Genomic DNA, 23,300 nt, shown 5'->3' on the forward strand with positions numbered 1-23,300 from the left:
TTTTTAAGGGTTTTTTTTTTTTATTAGGTCTAGTGTAATTCTGAAATGTCTCCAGTCTGCCATCAATTGTGTATTACAAGTGACAAATCCCCAAGCAGATGATTCTTTGTGTTTTGCTCCATTTGGTTTTTTCCAAGTGAGCATAGGAACAGTCCTTCCTCCACTGACCTTCAAGTATAACACGGAATGTATTAGCATGAGTCAAATAGTATGACTACAACAGCATCATGGTAAGGTAAATACCATATAGTTACACTTCCTTCCTCTGGCAATATCTCCAGGAGACAGGCTTCATAAAGAGCTACACCCAGTAGTAAAATAATTTGTGCTGAATAAACAAATACAGAGAGATGTTATAAAGTCCAACATGGAGCTCAGCCAGAGCTCAGCCACTACTTTTAAGTGGCAATATGTCAGCTGCAAATGAGCAATATGAGACGAACTGAGACATTTGTATAGCCAAACTAGTAGGAGCCTAAAATGCCAAAGTTAAGGCTACAGATGGTAGTAGGTTTTGCAAACTGAACACACTGGGTCTCCATGCACAGACCTATAGCTTCTGAGAGCACTCCCCCCTCCTTCGCCTCCCCCTCCCCCTCCCCATGCCTAAATGTAACATTAGATTTGCCCTATATAGAGAATAAATCAAAACATTTTTAAAAAGCAGCCTAAGTGTGGCTGAGGGAATGGCAAGTACATGCTAGACAGGTGCCATACCTTGTATTTTCCTCATCACAACCAAAGATGGGACTTCACAGTGTAGCCCAAGCAAAGATCTCTGCTACCACCCTCCCTCCATTGTCTGACTGCTGTGATGGATTTGCTCTGCCAAGCACCACTGTCACAAGCAGCTAAAGCAGTTTTGACTTTAGTTTTTTGACTTTTGACTTACTTAGGAGTTCTGTGGTGTGGGTCAGCTGTCTTGCTGGAAACAGGAAGCTGAGGTGTGCCTGTCACAGTGACAGATTTAGGATGTAACTCCTGCTCCTCAAAGAGAGCCCAGGACATACAGTCTGCATCAAAACACTGCAAGGCAATAACTTTGGTCCATACAAAGTTTTAAAGATAACTTAAGTGCTAGATCTGCATAGATTCTTCCCAACAAAACTGTTTTACACCTGAGCTCTTTGTTTCTAGGACAGGGTACATTGGGCATGAAGCTGTGTCCCCCTGGCATGTGTTTCCCTGTGGCCACACACCCCTCCTGTCTGCTGGATGTTCACCACCATAACTGTGGATAACAAGTCAGCAGAAGAGCAGGAATTCCCACACAGCTGTCATGATTTGCCATTTGTAACTCTTCATTTTTTCCCCCTGACACAAGCATTTCTACACCCCCTCTGCCAAGAGCAGCTCAGAAAGACATTTTTAACTGTTCCATAATTAGCAAAGAGCCCTTTCACCTTCCTTCTCACAAAATGCTGGATTTAGGAAATCCCTAAGTATGGACAGAAGGGAAGAAGCTGAAGAAATACAAGACAACTTTGGAGACCAGCTTGAGCAGAGCTCCCTAGAGTGGTACAAAGTTCTGGGAATTATGTTCTCCTGCAGAAAGATAAGAACAGCAGCTCCTGAAAAAGATAATATCTTTCAGAGTAACACTTCTCTACAATGAAATAACATCATTTTCACTTCCAGTGGATGGAGAAACGCAGACATGTACAGGAAAAAAACCCAAACCACCTTGTTTACAAGAAATAGCTGCAATGAGGCAGGATGCCAGATGCCTCATGACAGCACTACAGCATAAAAGAGAAGTACAACAGTTGTCGATACTTAAGACAATCTACCCTTTTACTGCTTTGTTGTAGAAGACCTCCAATAAATACACAGAGAAGTATTCTTCATCTAATGCTTTTTTATCCAGTGGGAAATCTTTTCCCTTGCACCTCTAAAACACAACAGAGGGGGAGGCTCAAGTAACACGGTAAAAGTTGGCATTTTTCTGACTTGGGCATAAAGTCAGTGTTTGACACCAAGCTAATTTAACCATGGAAAATAAAACCCTGCTTTACACAGGACAGTAATACCATGGCACTGAAAAACATTACAACTTTGGCTGCAGCTTCCACACTGTTAGACACCACAGTATATACATTTAGTTTCAATACCTTTTTTTTAAATCACAATGGTTACTTGCTAATATAGGGACTGATGTGGGGTAGAAATTATAAACTAGACAAGTGAGATTGTTAGAAAAAAAATACTCAAGTTATATTTGGGAATAGATTTGTGAAGCAGATAAGGAGCTTGTACAGAGCACTTGAGTACAGAAACAGTTGACATCTGAACTAATGGAAAAGAATGTTAACGTTGCCTCATAATTTTTTTTCAAACTAACAGATGGAGTTTAGGCCTTGTAAAATGTTACTCTCCTCGACCCTTGCAACTGACTAACAGAGAAAAGTACATTTCTTGATTGTTTGTCAAACCAAACATTGCTAATGCAGAGGAAGATTCAACTTTGATCAAGGACTTGCACTACTCACCTAATCACGCAGGGCTGGAAAAGTGACAGCATGCAAACAGAAACAGATGTTGGCTTTCACAGATAAATGCAATCCTTACCCAGGCATAAATCCTTTGGAGGATGAAAGGGAGGCATAGGCTTATCAGCCATGTACTGCCTATCCCAAAACATTCTTACTCAAATATACTTATAGTATCTCTATTAAATGCCAAATAAAGATATTTTCCTCTCTCTGAACTTTATCTCTACAGTCTCTTTGGGATAGTATCTTCCAAGACAAGCGGCAGATACTCCTAGGGAAATGCTTGTAACTTGCAGCATGTTTTGAAGGGATGCCATCTATTTTCAGTAAACTCTTATCTCTCCTCCACTAGACTAATTAGCTTATCAGAAATAACTGGAAATACTTTTTAGAGTAGAAATATTGATTACTATTTTGCATTTTTGAAGAGGCTTCCAAGTCAATTTTCCTCTTTCCTATCTCCAGGGATTACCATCCTCTTCAGCATTTCTCCCATTCTGCTCCAAATGTGTTGAAAGTTGTCTGCAATGCATTACTTGTGGTTGAACTGCTGGATGGTAGTGCACTCTCTAAAGCCAGTGGTGATCTAGTGACAAATAACTTACTGCCAGTACAGAGAGGTAGCAAACAGCACTGTGTCAGTGCAGAGAAAAAGACAGTAAGTAAATTAGGTATTTGCTGCAAAGTTCCATATCAAAAAGCAGACAATGAGCAGGCAACCATGCCATGATTTCTGTAGGAGCACCATTCTTCCCTTGGCCAGATTCCAAGGCAGTGGCAGGGATAAGATCCATGGTTAATGTCCAGTGTTCTCCATGCCTACTCCTACTCCTAGTGTCATCCTAGAAAGACACGTGCACTCACCTCGTTTCTGTGTTTGCTTGATGTCTTTCACTTATTTCTCCCCAGTCTCCATCTGTCTTGGCCTTCTTGAGCACTTCCTGAATTGCCAAATGTTGTGAATTTGAGGTAGCACCCTTGGCTTCTCCAAGAGATCATGCAGAAGCTCATGCTTTTCCCATATCTTGGTGTTATCACGACTAGCTCAGATTGTGGAAAAGCTTTTAATTTATTTTCCATGAAACACCACATAATTCAACTCTGAGGCAGATCCTAAGAAATCAGGATTTCTTTGTGCCTATACCCACCTATGCTCCTCCTCATCACTGCTATACATCTACTTACAGAGCAAGCAAAGGAAGGGAAAATTGCATTTTATGCATGACATTAGTTTGCAACCCCTGAAATTCAGAATAAAGAACCACCAAGAACTATATGTGCAGTCAACATATCTGGAAGAAAGAAATCCATACACTTTTCCACATGTATACATCTTTTCAAAGTCTTTGCAGCATGCATGCACTCCACTGCAGCTGCCACCCTTTCTTACAGCACGTCATTATCAATGTGTGCCAAAGTATTTTGGCACTGTGGCCATTATATCCTTTCTTATCTCACATATGATGATCTGTCAGAAGGAGGAGAGCCGGAGAAACAGCCACAGACGGCTAACACATCTCAAAGCCTGTGAATGAATGACCAGTTTTCTTTTCTCCTGTGGGTGCTTCCATACCTGCCCCACCCTGCATGATGAATCCAGGCAACACCACACACAGTCTCAGAGTAACTGAGAGCGTATCTTAGACTTCTACTGAGCAGCAACAGATCCATCAGACATGGAAACCAAGGAACACAGCAGTGCCTTTGTGCAAATACAGCTTCCCAAAGGTGACTTTGCAAATCACGAGCACAAGGACGTGTTTCACTGCTGTTGCCTGAGCTACAGCAAAGAATGCTTTCAGCAAAGGTTGTGGATCTACCTTGACAATCTTGCTGCAAGCCATGGAATTGCCTGATAACCAGTGAGACTACTTCCCTAGGGTCACACTATCAAATCATTTAGTTTTGGCAATCACCATGTATCAACATTGTCCTGAAAGGTTTGATTTTCAGCATAATGAAAATCAAATGTGTGAGTTATGAAACAAGCCCTTGGCCACAGAAATGTGGTAGATGGAAAACAATTACAGTAATTTCTTGAGTCTTGGCAGACAGAATACACAGCATTGTCCCAACAGAAGCTTTTAAAACCCCCCGATAAATTACTTTGAAGAAAGCATTAGAAGAAACAGTTAATAGACTGAAATCCCTCTCATGCTTCTGGAAAAAAAAAAGCTGTTATAGATGATGGCCTCATCCATATCATGACTACCAGTGTAATAGGAATCCAGCTAGGATTTTCATACTTAAAAATTCCCCAGAAAGTGGGACGAGAGAAAACAGAGCCTCTTACCACAAGCAGATGACTTCCCCAGTAGAGATCCTGACCCCTACATTGCAACCTTGTACTGTATCACATATCAAATTACTTATACTATACCCAGACTTCATTAAATAGAGAATATCATATTTACATTTTAAAAAATAATAGACTATTAAACAGGTAGAGGTCTTGAAAAGGAAATGGATGGCTAGAAAGCAAGTGAAAAATCAGGTCCCCTTACAAAAATCAGTACTTACTCCAAAGAGACAAATAACAACTAGTCTCACTTTAGACTGGAGAACCATTACCCACCTGAACTGAGGGATGAAGTACAGTAACAAGCTTCATGCTCTTTGCAAGCAGGTCTGAAAAGCAATGTACAATTTTGAGCTGTCACTCACTATCAGCAGCCAGGGTAAAGACTGCAATCACCACCAGATTTACACCCTGCCTTTCTTTGTGAAGGAGATTTCTTGGGAGAAATGAGTTTAGGCCTCCATGAAACTCCATGAGCAATGAGAAACTTTGACATTCAGGCACTTTTTGGTGGTGATCAAGTTACCTTCAGGATGCCCCATCCTAAAAGCTTCCCCTTAATGTTTCATGATATATCATGACTTTTTTTTTTTCCATGTGTGAATCAGCCAGGGCTGTCCACTAGCATCTAAAAATCCCAACAACAGCAACAAAATCAGAACACACCAATGGCTGCATTAACTGCACTAACTGGGACTAGCACAGATTCCCAGATTTGAGTTTTACTGGCAAGCAAAAAGTCCAGAACCCCGCAAGGCCCAGGAGAACACTCCATCACCAAAGAAGGAAGCACTCTTTCACCACTAGTCTTGAGAGATGGCAAATTAAATGACATCATTCTGCAAATACTCAGCGGATCTTGGCATCACTGAAGGGAAAGTCTGAGAGCTTGAAGAACCATCCATCTCAAGGGATCACAGGGTCTTTAGTGACACACAGGCAAGACATGCAAAAACAGACAGGATACGTGATGTAAATTGACCAAAAGTGATTAGACCGATTCCCAGTGGTACAACAGGGCAAGCTTTCAGCTGCTGCCAGCTCTTCCTCAGCCTTGGGAATAACCCTTGGGATTGCAAGCCCTCACAGAGACTGAGTTCAGGGTGTGCCAAGTGAATTCCTGGTGCTGACTACTGCCAGTGGAGTCTTCAGGAAACTTAATGTGAAATTTCTGCAAGTAATATTTGTAGATACTCGTGATGTGTGAGCTCACTGGAGAAACAAGCCTCCTGCTTGAGACCCAAATGAACACTTCAGTTGAATTCAGGAGCTAGTGTCACTAAATTCAGTGTTTGACATTTAATGGGAAAGGGGCAGAGTTTCAGACTAATCAAATCCAAGTCAGGTTACATTTCCCTCTCTCAGGACAAGAAAAAAATGGCTCCAGGAGCTGGCAAGAAAAGTCCTGCAAAAGGAGTACTTGGAAAAAGTCAGGTGAGCTAGGCTGGCTATCCGAGTAGTAAAAAGAAAGCTGGCAGCAGTCAGCTTCTATTTGTTTAATATAAGAGATTTCTATGCTCCGTTCCATCAGAACAACTGCTCCCCAAGGCAACTGTAATACCTCAGCTTTGTCTAGGAAATAAAGTGGCTCAACAAAAGAAAATTACTATTCATGGGGGATGTGCTGAAGGGGTAATTCAAGATTTACACATATGGCCGTGGACTCTAAATGAACCATTGAAGCTCAACTTGGCAACATGATCTCAGGATTTATTATTCTACAAAGTATCAGCTCAAAAGAAGTCAACCACTTGGAATTTTTAGAAAAGGAATGGAGAACAAAATGCCATTTTCCATCTGTGTAAGTTAGGATGCACCTGTATCATAAATATTGTATGAAGTTTTCCTCTTCCCATCATAAAAAATATACAACTTGGTGTGGGATTCACCCCAGGTCGGGGTGACTTCGAAAGGTAGAAAAGTTTTTTTTTTAATTTGTGCTGTCAAAGAAAGACTTGGGAGTCTTTAGTTGTTGGTTCTAAGGTTGTTTATTGAATGTTATCTAAATGATTTTTTTCTGAGTTGCTGAGGTCCGCTTAGCAGGTCAGTTAAAGGCATACTGCCCTCCCATGGGGCTGGTGTTGTTTTTTATATTATAGGTTATGTATTTGATATCTACATTTTTGTTTCAATATTTATTACCTATATTGAACAGTGACCTTTTACTCTAAACCAATTTGTGAAAGCTATCTTCACTCAGAATATGGAGGTTAGGAAGAAGAAAGAAGGATAGGGCATGCCCAAATCCCTCCATCTTGGAACTCTTGACCTCCCGTACAGAGGTCAAAACCTTCATGCACAATACCTGAAAATTTTTCCCTTCCCTCTGTGATTATTTCTGCTATGCCACTTAAATTTGTGTGACTTGTAGTTCTTCATGTAAGGTTGGTGAATTGTTCCATGGGTCAGGTTCAAAGCCACAGGGGTTTCTGGCTGCATGCCAGGGTCTCCAACGCTCCTGGCCAGGGCTTGGAACATCCAGGAACGTCTGAGGGACGTCCTGGGTTCTAACAACTTGGAACTAGGGAAGGTTCAGAAAAGGGCAATTAAGATGAGAAACAGCTTCCCATGAGGAGTAAACAGACTGGTACTCTTCAGCTGGGTAAACAGATGAACAAATGTAAAGCAAGTAGCAGACATAAAAGCAAAGGTAGGACACAAAAGTTGGGGGGATGAACTGTCTATTAAAAGCTTCAGAGATATCAAAGGAAGATGCCAGTGGGTTCTTGGCACAATATATAACTCAACTTCATAACCTGTTGCTACACAAAGCTGTGGCTACCACTGTTTTACTGCTATTCTAAACCAACAATTATGTGTTAAGTAAATCTCAATGGACTTTTCCCCCAATGAGATACAAAGTCATGATTTTGTAGGAAGACCATTGAGTATGACAGATGAGAATACACTGGGGTGGTAATGGACAGAATGTCTTTTGGGAGCTGAAAATTCAGCCTGCAGAGATTGAAGTGTTGCTTGGGTTTAAAGATTTCATCCTTTCTACAGCTATGTGTCCTCTTTGGATAGAAGATATTTTTCTTCAGAAAATGTGAAGCTTGAGAACCAGTATATTACCACAGGCATAATGATGGAATCTGAATCTTCACCAGCAGCAACTGATGCACTCTCAAGTACTTCATCTTCACATTTTCTTGAGCAACAAAGACAAAAAGTGCCTCCAGCAGTCAAGAAAATGCATATATTATGATTAAAACTCATTTAAAAAGCACCATTCATATTACTGCTCATAATAATTAGACAATGAAAGGATCTTTCTAGTACAGAGCTCAAAGAATCTATGTATTAAACCTCAAATGTATCTCTACCTGTTTCATCATTTTAACCTACAACCAGAAAAGAAAACTGGAAGCCTGTGCTCTCCTCTCATACTAGCGTTTGTTGATAATCGCTTTGTCTTTTATTGGAAGGCACAGATTGGCTGGTGGGAGTTTATAATTAGCAGGCCTAGTGCTGGCTCTCCTGACATTACTTAGGGGGAGAGCAGACTGCTCTATTCAATATCCCAAACTGCCCCTCCAGACCCATCCCCCCATACTTCTGGATAGGGGTAAGGGCAGTGACTTAGAGGAAATGAGAAGTGTTCCTGTTTTGAGGACAACAGGATAAGAGAAGTATATTCTCCTGCTCCTACACTTCAGGCTCCTAGTCCCTGTGGCAGGTCAGGGAAGTGGGAGTTGCCATTCCTGTGCTGATGCTCAGTGTTACGGTGCGGCACTGAGGACCACTGAGTGCAGTTACCTGGGAAATGCTGAGGTGACCACCAGGCATGTGAAGCAGGGTGTTGGGTGTCTACTTGCTGGGAGGGAGAAAGAACACAGAGATCATGATGCTCCTGCATTATAATGCATGCTGAAAGAGCCTTTTGTCTTTTGCCAGCATGAGGTGATATGAATGTGCAAAAAATACTGGACGCAGAAATTCTACAGATGGAAAACCTGTCTGTTACTCTCCAACATAACCTTCATCAAGATTTAATTTTAGGAAAGGAAGAAATTCAGAAGTTGTTTGCCTGAGGGATAAAGCAGTGGTTCTGACAAAAGCACCTGAAGCTCATCTAAACAAATACAGAAACTTGGTCTTTGGTTCTTCCTACCTCCACATGCACCTGAATGCCTATAGCAGAGACATTAGTAACACCTCCACACTGAGTCTATTCATACATGGAAAAGGTATATAAAGTTTAACTAATTTTCTGAACTGGAGGTGACATGGTAACACTCCCTATACTAATCCCTAGCACATGGATACACTGCTGTAGCAGCAAAGATTCTCATACTTCACCAACTACCAACTACTCTGAGATTTCACTCCCCACAGCTGGCAGTTCAGTCTATTCCTGTCTTCATTTCTCTTAATATCTTTGGAAACCATGGAGTTTAACCTCAAGTCAGGCATCCTTGGTAACATTCACTTCTTACTCAGCAGCCCCCTTTGAAATGGAGTCCTACACTGACCCACCCCACTGTGGTGGGGTTTTAAAGCTTCCTGGCAATGTCATGCAGTGCGTTACCCCAAAGAATATCCCATTATGTTTTCAGGCATCTTCTACTACCAGTCAGGTTTGCATGGTTACTGAAATATTTTCAAGAAGCCAGATGCTTCTGCTGTGTCATTCTGAAAGAACTCTGTTGCACCCTGGCCTGACCATACTTTTGGATTTGGAGTAGGAAGAAATCAATTATTTTTTCTTCTATTCACCAACACATAAATAGTCCCATCTGAGAATGACTTACAGTCAACAGGAGCATAGGCAGGTATGTGACAGGCCTCTGCCCATTAGGAAGACAATGTAGGTTGCTTCCTTGATCATGGAAATACTATCTAGTTGGGCTTTATGCTTAGCAGTTGCACAATGGCCTTCAAGTTAATCCATGTTCATTAGACATGCAAGAAGAATGGGGCTCCCAAACTCAGCTTTAAAAGTACTATCTCATGCACTGACTTTAAAGTCTGGCAACCCCTTCTCTTCCTTAACTATCAGTAAGAAGTGATTGGGGTATGTTATCAAGAAGAAACACTGAAGAGTCTTCTCTTGAATCTCCCTGGCTATTTCAGCCCCTTTCAGCTGTAACGTTGACTGCCATTCCCTATGCTCTACAATATTCCCATATCGGGGCCTCACACCAGCTGCTCTGACCCATGTTTTTGGTCTCCACCATCAGCCTGCAGTGCTGCAGTGGTGTGCAGGACAGTCAACAACAACTGCACCCAAACAAGTTCATGTGGCATTTGCAGCCTCAGCTACACAATCTGGCAAAACAAAAGGATCTTGTATTATTTCTTCAAAGCATTTCAATTGATTGACAAGTAGAAAATCTGAAGCTCAAGATCATCATTCAAGCTTTGTGCAGCTGGAAGCTCTTGCACCAAACTGCAGGTTTTTGTGCAAAACTCTGCTCTGTTGAAATATGTTGGCTGTCCAAAGTAAGGGGCTCATGGAGAACATCAGAAAGAGCACACTCCTGTTTGAATGTGAGCCAAAGACTCCTCCATCTCTGCTACTTAAAACACCTAAAAGTGCATTATTTGTCTGTAAAGCACTTGGGTAACTTATCCCTAACTTAGTAAATCTTCAGGCAAGAACCTTCCACAAAGCCATCTACTTCCCCTGTCATGGAAAAAGCTTCCAGTGGCTCATCCTTGTGAACAGGTCCTTCCTAAATATCCTCTGTCTTTCTATGCATAAAACATGTCTCTCAGTTGTCTCTCTCAGTGAGTAATTAAGGGAGTGTTTTATCACCTGACATGGAATAGCAGAAAAGAGCAGGGGAAAAAAAAATCTGTATCCAATGCAGCAACAAACATAAACACTCTGTATTCTTCCCTGACCTTTCACTTAATTTTGAATTGTAAATGGTTACTGATAGCAAAAAGGAAGATAAATAGACACAATAAGAAACTTTTCTGCTTTATGAGTTTAGTTGCAAATCCCAAATCTTTATGCTTGAAAGTAACTTTTCTTCATATTGAATCTGGAATGCCTAAAAGTTGTGGGAAATCTGTTCTTCTGAAATACTGAAATACAATCCTGTGGTCTTTAACTGGGAACATCTGGTAGAAAACTGTACTGGTCAAAATATACTAGCTAATAAAGACCAGAATACATTTCCACAGTTAGGGAGTTACGCATGTTTTATATAAAAGCATTCATGACACTACAAAGCACCCAACACTTAAAGCAAAGGCAAATATTATTTTGTAAGGCATGAAGGAAAAATACATCATTGCAATTTAAAATGAATTTTATGGCAATAAAGTAACATACTTTTTTTAAAAGTACAGAGCCAAATTAAAATATAGTCAAACCTAAACTGTCAAACTTCTTAAAGCAAGAGATCAGACAATTATGTCAAATATGTTTAATTTTTTTCAAAATAACTGATGGCAAAATAAAATATTTACATCATGTCATACTGTGTAAACATGTAACATCACTGTACAAAGAAATATACATGCAAAATAAAGCAAAAAATTTAACTAAAACAATAAAGGAAAATAATACACAAACATAATGATATGAGGTTGGTACGAATACACATCCAGTTTCAAAGTCAGTTGTTTTCTTTTAAAAAGTTTCTGTACAACTTTACAAAAAACCCAAAAAACAAAACAAGCAAAAAAAAAAAAAAAAAAAAAAAAAAAAAAAAGAAATAAAGAATAAATAGGATACAGTGGAAGCCACAAAGCTCAAAACCTCAAAACTAACCCAAGCTAGGTTATGGCTTAACACCCATATATCTAACTTGTGGGATGTCGGCTTGGTTTCCTTAAACATGGCATTTCACACAAACATAGATGACAACACACCCACAGGAACTCAGTGAAGCACAGAAAACCATCTCTGTCTTTTTAAATATCTCACGCTAATATTACTTCAACCTTAAAAACAGTTACTAAGACAATTACATTACATGTCCAATTCTCCTCATCTGACTGCTACTTGCCGAATGTATTCTTCACCAAAGACCACAAGATTAATTTGTTCATTTCACAGAAAGAAGTAAAAAAACAGATTTGAAAATTCTAAAAAGTAGTTAAGTGTTGAGACTGATTTGGGGAAAGTCAGACTTTGGCATTTTAAATATAATAATAATTTTAAAAAGTGTCACTCTACTTCTTAACTAGTTTGACATTTGGGATACTAATCTTTCTGTCTCTCTTCATTTTTTTCTTTTTAACAATCCTTAAAACTGACTAGTCTTGACTAAATTCCATGCTAATCCTCATCTTAAACTAATAATGACAGTGTGGTACAACACACCCGCCCATGCCCACCCAGAACCCCCAATCACACAAACAAAACCATAAAGCTCGCCGTACTAAGTATGTGCTTTTTCTATATATTTATTACAGTTACAACAGAGGTCCTCATAAATAGTTGCATAAAATGTTAAAGCCACAACATTGCACATGATATGAAAGAAAACAAAATCCCAAATGAGTGCATTTACAGTATTTCATCCTGCTGTATACTGCTTGACAATTGGGTCAGCAAGCTGGGCACCAACCCAAAGTTCTTTTCTAGGGGGACAGTGACTACTGACCCAAACTGAAGACCCGCACAGTGGTATACCACCATTTAGGAAGGAGGGGGGGAAAAAAGGATGAGAGGAGAGGGAAAAAAATTACAGACTGAAGGCAGGTAACAGTCTATATACAAGTAAGGCCTACATTTTATCAGAGCAAAACAATTCATTCTATTTGTATGCAAAATCTTTTGAGGTTGGATGCACTTAAAAGCAGAGTCTGATCTCAGTGCACTGCTACGTGAGATACATACAGGCGAGGCAACTGGAAAGCTCTAGGACCAAGTGAAAACCAGATGTTATAAATGGAGGCTGTACCAACGGGCAGCCATTTTGGTGAGTCTTCTCCAGGCATGATCTGATTTTTGTTTAACACCAGTGCTTTAAACATAGGCATTTCTTCCTTGAATAAATCTTGAAAACGGTACCTAAGTTCACTTGCAAAATTCAACTCTTGTTTATTAAAAAAACTATTTTTTTTTGCAGAAACCTGAATAAAATACTGTTGCTGTATCGCTTGTGACTGCTTTTTGCAGAGTACAGTGCTATTGTCCTCCACCCCCGTGAAGTCTGCATCTCCAGTCCCCCGCGCCGCCCTGCGCGGGTCCCTGTGGAATGCATTTGCACACGAACATTCACTAGCAGCTGGTTGGCTTGGGGTTTGCTTTCCTCAAAATTCAAGTCAACAGCTGATTGGCAGGAGGAGTCTATCTCCAGTCTGATTGATTGGCAGGAGGAGTCCATCTCCAGTCTGATTGATTGGCAGGTGAAAGAGAATGAGAGAGAACTTCAAGCAAGGTCAAACTCTTGGCAAGAGCCTGCTCTGTAAGAAGTTTTTAATGCTACGGATGGGTCGAACATCATTCTGGTGTTTTCGCCGCTCAATGAACGAAGTCAATCTGGATATATCAATGCTGTCATCATTTTTGCTATTCCCCAGCTGCAGCCATTGCTCCTGGAGGGCCAGTGCAGCCGAGGGACGCTTAGCTGGGTCATCCTGAAGTAGGAAGCATACAAAATCTTTGGCCTTCTGGCTAACTCCTTTGAAGTAGTCATCTGGGAAACTAAAGTCTAAGCGGCAAATATTCAGGCAAGTTTCCTCTACACTTTCATCCAGGAAAGGAGAGACGCCACTAAGAAGGACATAAGTGAGCACTCCAATGCTCCAAACATCTGAAGTGAGTGAAACAGGATTTCCAAGAATAATTTCAGGAGCTGCAAACTCTGGGTTTCCAAGTAACTGGTGGATATAATACGTGGTATTGAGCTGGACTGCATCTCCAAAGTCAGCCAGTTTTATTGTTGGCTTAGTGGAACTCTGGTCCACCAAAATATTTTCAGGCTAGAAAAAAATAAAAGCAAAAGTTAAAATGTTTTTTTTTTTTTTCAAGTCAGTCTAACACACATTTAATGCTCAAACTTAACTGCTTCCCAGCAAGTGTGGTCAGCCCTAGAACATAAACAGCTGCACTCTATAAAGATCACTGCAGAAGGCCAGCTCTGCAACGCTCTGAGGCACTCCTAACAAGACTTCCCCAGACCAACCAGCAGGTGGGTTCTTGCCTGTTGTAACATGCAATGAATGTGCTTTAGCTGTTGTAGCTGCTTGCAGTATATTTGTTGCAGGAAATATAGCTCTGCCAGTTAATACTTCAGTTGTTCATGACAGCCGCTTCACAAAGCTTCACAGGAACTGTGTTTCAAAACTTAAGCTTAAGGAACAACAATTATGAATAGAGAGTGAATAAAGCAACTGCTCCATTTGTTTTACAACAGAGACAACAAAACCCTTGCATTTAAAGACTGGAAGACTTTGTAAATATTTGCATGATGCTTTCAACAGAATCCAGCTTTGTTTGGCAACTCTTTCATGTAATGTAGTATACAGATGGAAGACAAACCCTGTTAGGAAACTATGGCAGCAGAAGAGCCTGTTGGATGCATATGACTTCGAGAGAACTGCCCCATTATGGGTGAGCTAAAAGTGGATTTGTTTCTACAGTTTTATTTCTAAAGCTACTGCTGCTGTAGCTGTAATCTCTGCAAAGTAAGAGCAACCTACCTACACCTAGTTTTTACTTAGTTCATCTGTAAGCGAGACCAGAAAAAGTACTGTTGAACTAACTCTCTATAGCACACTACAAAAAAAATGTAATGGTATGAAGACTCAAAACTGGTTCTGATTGGGAAACAGAAGTACATAGATGGAAGAGACTCAGGCTTTTTGCTTTTTCTCACCATGATCCCATTTGGCTAAAGAGACCCTGCCTACAAAGATGACTTGTCAATGCTAAAATTATTATTCATATACAGATGAAAAAAAAAGTGTAAGGAGTAAGTTTTTACTTAATATTTACATTGAGACCTTCTCACATAGTTTTTTTAACTGGAATGCATCAAACCCTTGTGGCTCAAGTAACACACAAAGGGAAGAACAAAGGCCCAAAGAGGCACCATTCATTTAGGTACTACAGCCCTCAAAGTGCAAAGATGAGAAACATTTTTGCAGCAGAAGAGGAAAAGCAGTCTCTTTCATAATAAACTCTATGCTTCTTGAGAAAGAAATGGATTTCTGGTGCAAGTTTATCAGAAATTAAATAAATAAAATAATCAAGCAAAACTTCCTGACAGCAATTATTTCCAGCACAAAGGGCAAGCGAGCTATAAGGAGAAAGCATAGGGAATTGAAAGTTTCTGCTTTGCTGCCTGAGTGACCTAAAGCTTTTAGGAATGGAGCCCCAAGCCACTGGGGAGTCCTTTATGACTCTCAAAGCATTTCACAGTTCTCAGTTCTCAGCTGCAAGTTTTCTAGGAGAGGGAGATTTTTATGCCTGGAATGATGCACACTGCCCAAAATCCCACTGACACCTCACCTTTAGGTCCAAATGTGCTATTCTGCAGTTATGAAGATACTGCACAGCTTCCAGAATCTCTCCCAGGTAGAGTCTGATCTTCCCTTCTGTGAGGTTTCCCCATCGCACGACATAGTCCAGAAGGCGACCCTGGTCAGCCCTGTTAGAATTACAAGGGTTGCATTTTGGTTTAGTCCATGCTTCAGAACTGAAAAAAAACCTCAAGAGTCTACAGACTACAGCAGTAACTGTAGCCTGCAGAGCTTACAACACAGAGGACTGGGGAAGGAAGATGAGATACTGTATCTATCCACCCGATCACAATATTCCTAATTCACCTTTGTGGCCATTTGATACAAAAATACTGTTGAACCTTCAGACTAAGATAATCATGCGCATGTAAATTTAATATCTCTATTTGCTCCCTTCTGAGTATAAAACTCAACATTTTAGTAATGGCATTAGACAACTGCAGTATTTTACTTAGGTGCTTTCAAACTGCTATGAAATTTTAGAGCTCCTTACTCATTAACCACCATAAATGCCCCAGAAAGTCAGCTGTAAAATTGCATTTTACAGATAATTTAGAGTCCACACACATTTCTAACACTAGTATGTAGTTGGTGGAGGTCTCAAAGGTATCGAGAAGGCCAATGAGCTGGGGATGCTGGAGATTCTGCATGACTCCAAGTTCATGGGTAACCTGGTCTCGCTTCATCAACTTCTTATTCACAAATTTAGTGGCTACTGCTCGCTTGGTTCCCTTCTGGTCACACTTCTTAACGACAGAAAATCTGCCCCTGGAACACAACAATGAAAGGAAAGATTTAACCAAGAGATGCAATAAGGACATACTTTTACTTGAAAGATATACTCCAAGAGATCTAATTTTAATCTCTAATAAGCTACCCTGACAGAGGAGGTTCTGGGCATGAGAATTTTCATTGAATGAATCTAATACAAATTGCGACTGTAGAAACTTGACAGAGATCTGTTATATCACACTTGCAGACAACCTGTCAGAGTAATAACCAGCTTTCAAAGGTCATTATAAAGTTGGAAAACTGTATATTCTACATGACTTATTTTGCTCATTTTCAGACTCCTTCTGTCTGTAGTTTTCATTCCCTAAATAAGAAGGTTGAGGAGAACTTCACTACAGAAGCAGTAACTGTAACAGTAACTACAGTCAGTAACTGTAAGGGATGCCTAAAAAAAATCCTTCATCTGCAATACCACTTCAGCCTAATTGTATACTGTTTCTGCAGTGCCATCTAGTGCTGGTAAAAGTTTTGCTTCCTCTATTAAATCCAACAAAATTCCGGCCTTCTAGACTCATACATTAAGTATTTATCAAGGACAATTTAATTTTTGAAAGAGAAGTCAGTATTTCGACACAGACAGCTCTGGAGATAAACGCACCTGCCAAGCTCAGCCACTTCACTATAGTGGGAATCAAAGTTGTCTTTCCAGATTACCATGATCCCATCACTTCCAGGACCTAAACAAACAAAAAAGAGGAGGACAGTATGTCCAAGATTTAATACACTCAGATCCTTTGGGTATGAGGGGAATCATCCCATCTTATTAATCCCCGTATGACACATAGGGTGGCAGCAGGACAAACTGCATTATACACCAAGGCAGCCCAGCCAATGCAGTAGAACCAATTCTATAGTGGAAACAATTCAGGTTACAGTGGGAACTGTCTGTATAGGAATGAGTAACCTTAGCAAGCTGAGGGAAACAGTAAAAGAAAAAAACATCCTACATTATACCTCTTAATCCATAATGCACTTGCCACTGGAAAAAGAAGTGGCCAGGCAGTGTAGCAGCTACCTTGAAGAGCAACTCTTATTTTTCAGGAAACACTAGTATAAAGACCAAAAATACCCTTTCAGCCCCTTTTATATACTGCAACACACTGATCCAAAGGCTTAGCTACTGTCTGTCTTGGGTCAGTGGGCAAGAAGTGCCTGAAATAATCACCACCTCAATACATTGTCAGTAAAGAACCTACTACCTTTGGCTACCAACAGGCAGAGCTCAAAGCAGCACCACTGACTATAAACACTCAAAAATTTCAGATGAGATATGGAAGGGTTTAAAATTCAAGGAAAGCAGCCAAGGTCTTTGGAAAAAAAGGGAAGACTATATTTTGAAGAGGTCTGGGACAAGTCCCCATATAAGCTAAGACACTTCATGTCTTGGGGTTTTTTTATGTGAGTCAGTCTGAGACAGAACCATTGTGCTAAAATCTATTAATTAATTCTCACCAGTGGAAAAGTATATGGGCCTCACAATAGACTAAAGGACCCAGATGGCATCAATTGTTATGAGCTGCCTTGTAAGAAAGTTTGTGATCCTGCTGTCTATATTTTCCCTGTTTCTAAAAATGGAGAATTATGAACACTTAGGACAAGAATAATGAGTGTATGAATACACCCCAAAACTGACCACTATGTCATCAAACACATCAAATAAAAATATTTTTTGCCCTTTGCTGTCTGCCCAAAAAAAAAACCACAGGCATTTTTATCTTTGCATGTTTCCTTTTCATTCCTCCCAAACATTTGGGTTACCTTGCTTCAGGTACTGAAATAGTCCAACTGTAGATCAACGATGCAAAGACAAGAACCAGTTGTATGTTCTCCTAAAAATTGTGGCTTTACAATTCAGTTCAAGCAAAGGAGAAAAATAAATTACAAAGTAATGCTACTCTTTCCTTATCTCTACACTTAAGAAATTATGTTAGCATTATAGCATTTATTGAGACTAAACTAAGAATACTGATGATAAAATATGATTTTATCAGAGTGTTTGAACTAGAACTGGCAAAGTGAATGCATGTTGACAGCACTGTGGAATGTGTGCATGAGCCTCTAATCCGTTACATCCTAAAACTGCATCTATTCCTGCTGAAACAGGCACTGTATTAGAGGTAAAAATGTTCATTATCAATACACCTTTAACAAAGGGGTGCCCAGGAGCTGAGCTTTTCTTTTTACTGTTCTATGGGTACCAGGCACTTCAACTGTACCTAGGCTTTAGAAGAAGGCAGAGACAGGCCTACCTAAAACTCGTAGACTGGCGGAGGATGAAACCGAACCCATGTCGTTTGCAGCTATGCACGTGTAGATACCATCGTCTTCCGCAGTGACGCCAACGATTTTCAGCGACGCCTCTCCCAAGTCACTGCGAAACACAACGGCAGCTGTTAACTCTACAGTAACTTCACAGACCTTAAGCTGTGAAAATCAGACAAATTTAGGTTGATAATCTTTATATTTCTTATTCTCCAGCTCTCATCTCTCTCTGGATGAACATAGTAAAACCCTGCCCTGCCATATCAGAAGTGTCCACCAGAACCTGAGCATTTTGTGTTCAGCCAGTATCTTGGAAAGTCCTACAGATCACTAGAAAAACATCCTGACTGACACTCTGTCACACAATGTCTCAGGCTCTACTGTTGGAAAAATCAAGTGCTTTCCCTGTTTCTTCCTGCTTCCTTTGCCTACTTCAAGTTTTCAGAAGCCATATAGAGACAAATATTCATCCTTGCTCTTTCTGAAAGCTTCGTTTCCATCCGTGACTCTCAGGAGGTGTCAGCTGATCAGTTATTTGTACTTTCAAAACATTCACCCCTTGTAAGAGAGGGCTTGCCCTTCAACACAAAAGGCACACTTCACCACAATTCTGGAGACCTCAGAATCTGGGAGAATGAGGATGGAAGGAAACTAGAAATGACTTAAGTTTACTCTCTGCTCCAGGGCAGCAACAGCATTAAGCTAGGTAATACCTGAGCAGAAAGATTCTGCAGGCTCTTCCTTAATCTTTCTCACTGTTCAACCACCCTTTTTGTTCGATGCTTTGTCTTTGGAAGTCTGCTTAAATTTTCCTCTGTGCAATAAATTTCTAGTAGTCTTTTGACTATCTGCCATGGACATGAACAATAGATAATTTAATTTGCAAGTCTCCTAAAAATGTGAATACTTGGCAAGTCCTCCCTACGCCTTCAACCCCTAGGCTCAAACCAATCCTAATATTGTGTTGTTTTTTCACAATAATGCGTATTTCCAACATCTTTTATCAGACTTCTCTTTGGATTCATCTCAGCTGCTACAAGTCATTTTACTGACTGACCCAAAACCTATTTGCAATGGTCTTCACCACACAATTTCAGGGGAAAAAAAAGAATGTAAATTTTAGGAACATAGGAAGATGACACCCTTCCCAAACTCAAAGAACTTTTCAGGATTATTTCTAAAAATCTGTCAGCCACAGCCAAGATTATTCACTGGATATAATTCTGTAATGAGTACCAGTGAATTAAACCTAGCAAATGTTGTCACATCAACAGGGAGCAGAGGCTTATTTGCAAAACATTGTAGTGTGATCTGAAAGTGACTAATGGAAATAAGGGGCTGGCAGGGTCTGTCACAGTACTGGCATGTCACAACACACTGGTCTGTTTCAATGACCAGGTCAGTGTGACAGACCACAATGGTTTCTGCAATAGCTAATGAGAAAGAGCAGATTAATTTCATTTTGTTTTTAAACTCTAGCCATATGCAGAAGTTACACAACATTTCTGGAGAATCTCAATGATGATATATCTCTGTCTGAGAGCAACCCTATCCTCATACGTCAAAGCCAAACGCTGTCCTGCACCAGGGGTGCAAATTAAAAATGTCACAGTTTTAGCAGTTGCTGTTGAACATGGCACAAATTACCTGTAGGAAATGCTGTGATGACCGTCATTGCTCAGTGTATTATGATCAGGACCTTTCCAAGTAACTGAAGCCTTGGGGCGACCACAGACTTTACACCTAAGCACGATGGTCTCTCCTGTCTCACATGTTACCTCACTCAATGGAATTATAAACTCTGGGGGAACTGGAAAAAGATAATTAATGGCATTAGGTAAACTGAAGCAAACACATTTCATTTCTATTCCTTGCAGTGTTTTCTATTAGATAAAGTAGTAATTTAGATTCCCATGGTGTATATATCCCTGCCCTTGGAGCACATCCATGGTCAGGCCCCTTGCTGGGGCTCTACAGAGCCAGTTAATTTTTCTCTACATGAACTTGGACACAACACTACTGCTATGCCATAGATAACTCTGAAGCCTATCATGGTGAGCCAAACACCCAGTTTATGGTAAGTGAGGAAAGTCTACACTGAAAAGTATTTAAGAATGTGCTCAGCTAGGCTATCTTTATATCCAGCCAAGTTTGCAAAAGAGAACACAAAACACTTCATCCACTGAAGCACCATAATGCTTTCCCTTTTGCACAGGTGAAACTCAAAAACTGTTTCTGTCTATTAAACTAAAAAAACCCCAGTTTGGCTCTGACCCCAATGGGCCACCATCTTTGTCCTGATCTGCCTCTGCACTGGAGAGGTCCTGAATGTTCCCTAGGGTGCAAGATTGAAAATAAAGCAGCTCCAACTCCTGGTCTTGTTACTTTGCAAGATCCCACTTCCATCCAGAACACATCATATGGTCTTTGTGTTTTATGTTGTTTTGAACTTGTGAGCAAAGAAATGTTTCTTGCATCTTAAAAAAGAAATATGACTTAAGGTAGAATGAAATATCTAAAAAGAGCTTATAAATATTTTTGTAGAAAGCACTCAGTTCCTGACATAATTCATATCAAGCAAGCAATGTTTTAATTAAATTTATTCACTGAAACTTTTAAAAATTAAAGTAACTTACCATCATAAATGTAATTGGGGTTGAGAAGCTGGAAAGGAGAAATTAAAGAATTAATGTCCTGATAATCTTATAATAACTTAAAGAATGGTAGAAAACCAAGCACAGAGATGGATCAAAGTTAGCTGTACCCACAAAATCCAAGAAACATCTGAATACCACAATTTCTGAATACCACTCTATTCTTTCTGCAGTATCTTTTTTAATATTTTTTTTCTTTTTTTTTTTTTTTTTTTGTATGATGCTTTCAAGTTCGAGGGTTTTAACTTCCTGTTTTCAGACTAGGCAGAAACTGTCCACTAAAGCCACTGCTGCCTTTGATTCCTTCCTGTGAAGTTCTGACAGAAGCTACTTTTAAAGAAATCCCAACCCAACTTCTTTGGGAAACGACATCTTTGAACACTTACTTTTACAGAAACCTTGTTGGCAAGTCCTTCTCGGGATTTGCGATAACCATTTTCTAGCTTGCCTTCCCTTTTGCCGTCTTTATCTTTTTTCTCAGATTTCTTCCTTAATCGGAGTGCTGTGTGCCAAGACGTTGACTTCCTGAACACAGAACATGAAACTCTGATCAATTCTTTTCAACTCCCTCTTATGTCCTATACTATCTAGTTTCATGTGGCATTGGAAAAGTATGTCAAAATGTTATTTCCATGTATTACAGTATAGTAAAATGAAATACATTAAGTATTCCATAAGGGGTGCCACCCTTGGCTAAAACTGTGACCAAGCTAGTAATGTAGTCTGAAGTTCAGTATTCCTTGAAATCATTGCTCAAATGGCAAACTTCTATATGAAAATGCAAACTGTCAATCAAAGTGAGCAACAAACAGTATGAAGCCCCATACCAAATGCAGCCTTACAAAAGCTTTACACAAAATTCAAACTGAACTTTGATACAATTTCTTCCATTGCAGAGATGGGAGAGTTGTTCCTAGCGTACAGTAATTTCCAATACGTTTAAGGCTTAAAGCAGATATCTAGGAACTCTGAAATCTTGTTTTATTTGAATAAACATTCCCTGTTTTCCTAGACAAAGGTGTCTAGACTGGCAACTCATTCTATTAAATAAAAAAGTTAAAATAAATGATTTCCACTCTTAGATAAGGCATTCTTTTCCCAGAAGACTAGGCTATTGAAACTCTTTAATAAAGAATATGTGCTTCTGGGATCTTTTTCACTAGCTTTATTTTGACAGCTGCTAAGGGACCTCTCCAGTACTTGTTCTGCTTGTTGTTCGTTTATTTCTCCATGATCACATCAACTTTTAGCCTTAAAGGTTCAAAGTCTTCTCTAAATTGGAAGTTTTCTTCCTTCCTCCCCTTCTACACACGCCCAGGCACTCACTTGATGGTTCCATCAGGGTTGTCAATGATGATTGCACTGGTATGCCCCAAGACATAGCCGGGAATCCAGCCCTCGGCTGCGGGGCACTGATCGGTGGCGGCTCTGAACACCAAAAACATGTTCTGTTGGTTGCTGGCTAGAATCTGCACGACCTCTCCTTGGTAGACATTTATCTCATCCTCCTTCACTGCCGTGTAATCGTGTGTCACCAGCATGGTGGAGATATTGCTACTGCTGCTACTTTCACTCTGCAAGCGTCAATCAGAAGCAGAGAGAGCGGGGAAAAAAAAGGAGAATCAAGTTTAAAACTCATGAAGAAGACAGGCTGTGCTTGGCCTGCTACATTACCTACCTAATTCACTTGGCTTGAACTGTAGTCAAAGAAAAGAGCAATGTTTTCTCTTTTACAGCTGCCTGTGTCTGTTTATCTTGTACATTAAGTCTGATATTTTAACATCTTTATGTAGCGCTGCTGCACAAATTTATTCCCAATACAGTTACTCAATATAATTTCCATTAACTAGAAGTCAGTTTATTCATAAATCTCAACTTGTCTTCCTTTCATCTGTCCTCAGACACTGAACCTTGCATCTTCATCAGGCATCAAAACTACAGCACAAGCATGTAAGGCAGTTTTTCATGCTCTTCTAAGTTCAGTTTCCAAATCATAGTCATTAGCTCATAATCCTTGGAAACTCCAACAATGAAAAATACATGTAGTCTTTCCTTGCACTACCTGTCAGATCTCAGACACCGCCCTTGTGCACACAAAACATGACAAGCTACAAAAGAACAAAACAAGGTTTTGACAGCATCTCTCAAAACCACAAAACTTATTTCTGGTTGCATTTGCATGAGCAGGTTTATTCTTTTAAATGCAGAGGATGAAGTAAATTACTGAAATAAGAAATTATTACTTTGATGGTCAAAATAGACCCACTAAACTGTAAGAATCCCTTCTAATTGATTAGTGACTAAGATAGCTGAGTGTTGTTACCTGTTTATCATACACTTTCAACTACTGTTCATGATTTTGTTCATTTC

At 39.9% G+C, this 23,300-nt stretch overlaps 1 protein-coding gene across 4 annotated transcripts in view; it reads right to left on the reverse strand.

Moving 5' to 3' along the window:
- Positions 1-12,129: 12,129 nt before the first annotated feature.
- The window catches only part of TRIO (trio Rho guanine nucleotide exchange factor), a 242,903-nt gene continuing 231,732 nt past the window's right edge, over positions 12,130-23,300 (reverse strand). For 3 of the 4 annotated variants that reach the window (XM_038125615.1, XM_038125626.1, XM_038125634.1), the window contains exons 49-57: positions 22,257-22,504; positions 21,317-21,455; positions 20,913-20,940; positions 19,924-20,086; positions 18,264-18,385; positions 16,613-16,691; positions 15,790-15,990; positions 15,212-15,350; positions 12,130-13,680 (exon numbers count right to left, since the gene is read on the reverse strand). In XM_038125615.1, the coding sequence (XP_037981543.1) occupies positions 13,138-13,680; positions 15,212-15,350; positions 15,790-15,990; positions 16,613-16,691; positions 18,264-18,385; positions 19,924-20,086; positions 20,913-20,940; positions 21,317-21,455; positions 22,257-22,504 (1,662 nt within the window). In that variant the 3' untranslated portion in view covers positions 12,130-13,137. Of the gene's footprint in view, positions 13,681-15,211; positions 15,351-15,789; positions 15,991-16,612; positions 16,692-18,263; positions 18,386-19,923; positions 20,087-20,912; positions 20,941-21,316; positions 21,456-22,256; positions 22,505-23,300 lie in introns of those variants that run through there. The other variant, XM_038125641.1, reaches the window with a different exon arrangement.

The sequence above is a fragment of the Motacilla alba genome, chromosome 2 (assembly GCF_015832195.1).
Source record: "Motacilla alba alba isolate MOTALB_02 chromosome 2, Motacilla_alba_V1.0_pri, whole genome shotgun sequence".
Classification (NCBI taxonomy): Eukaryota; Metazoa; Chordata; class Aves; order Passeriformes; family Motacillidae; genus Motacilla; species Motacilla alba.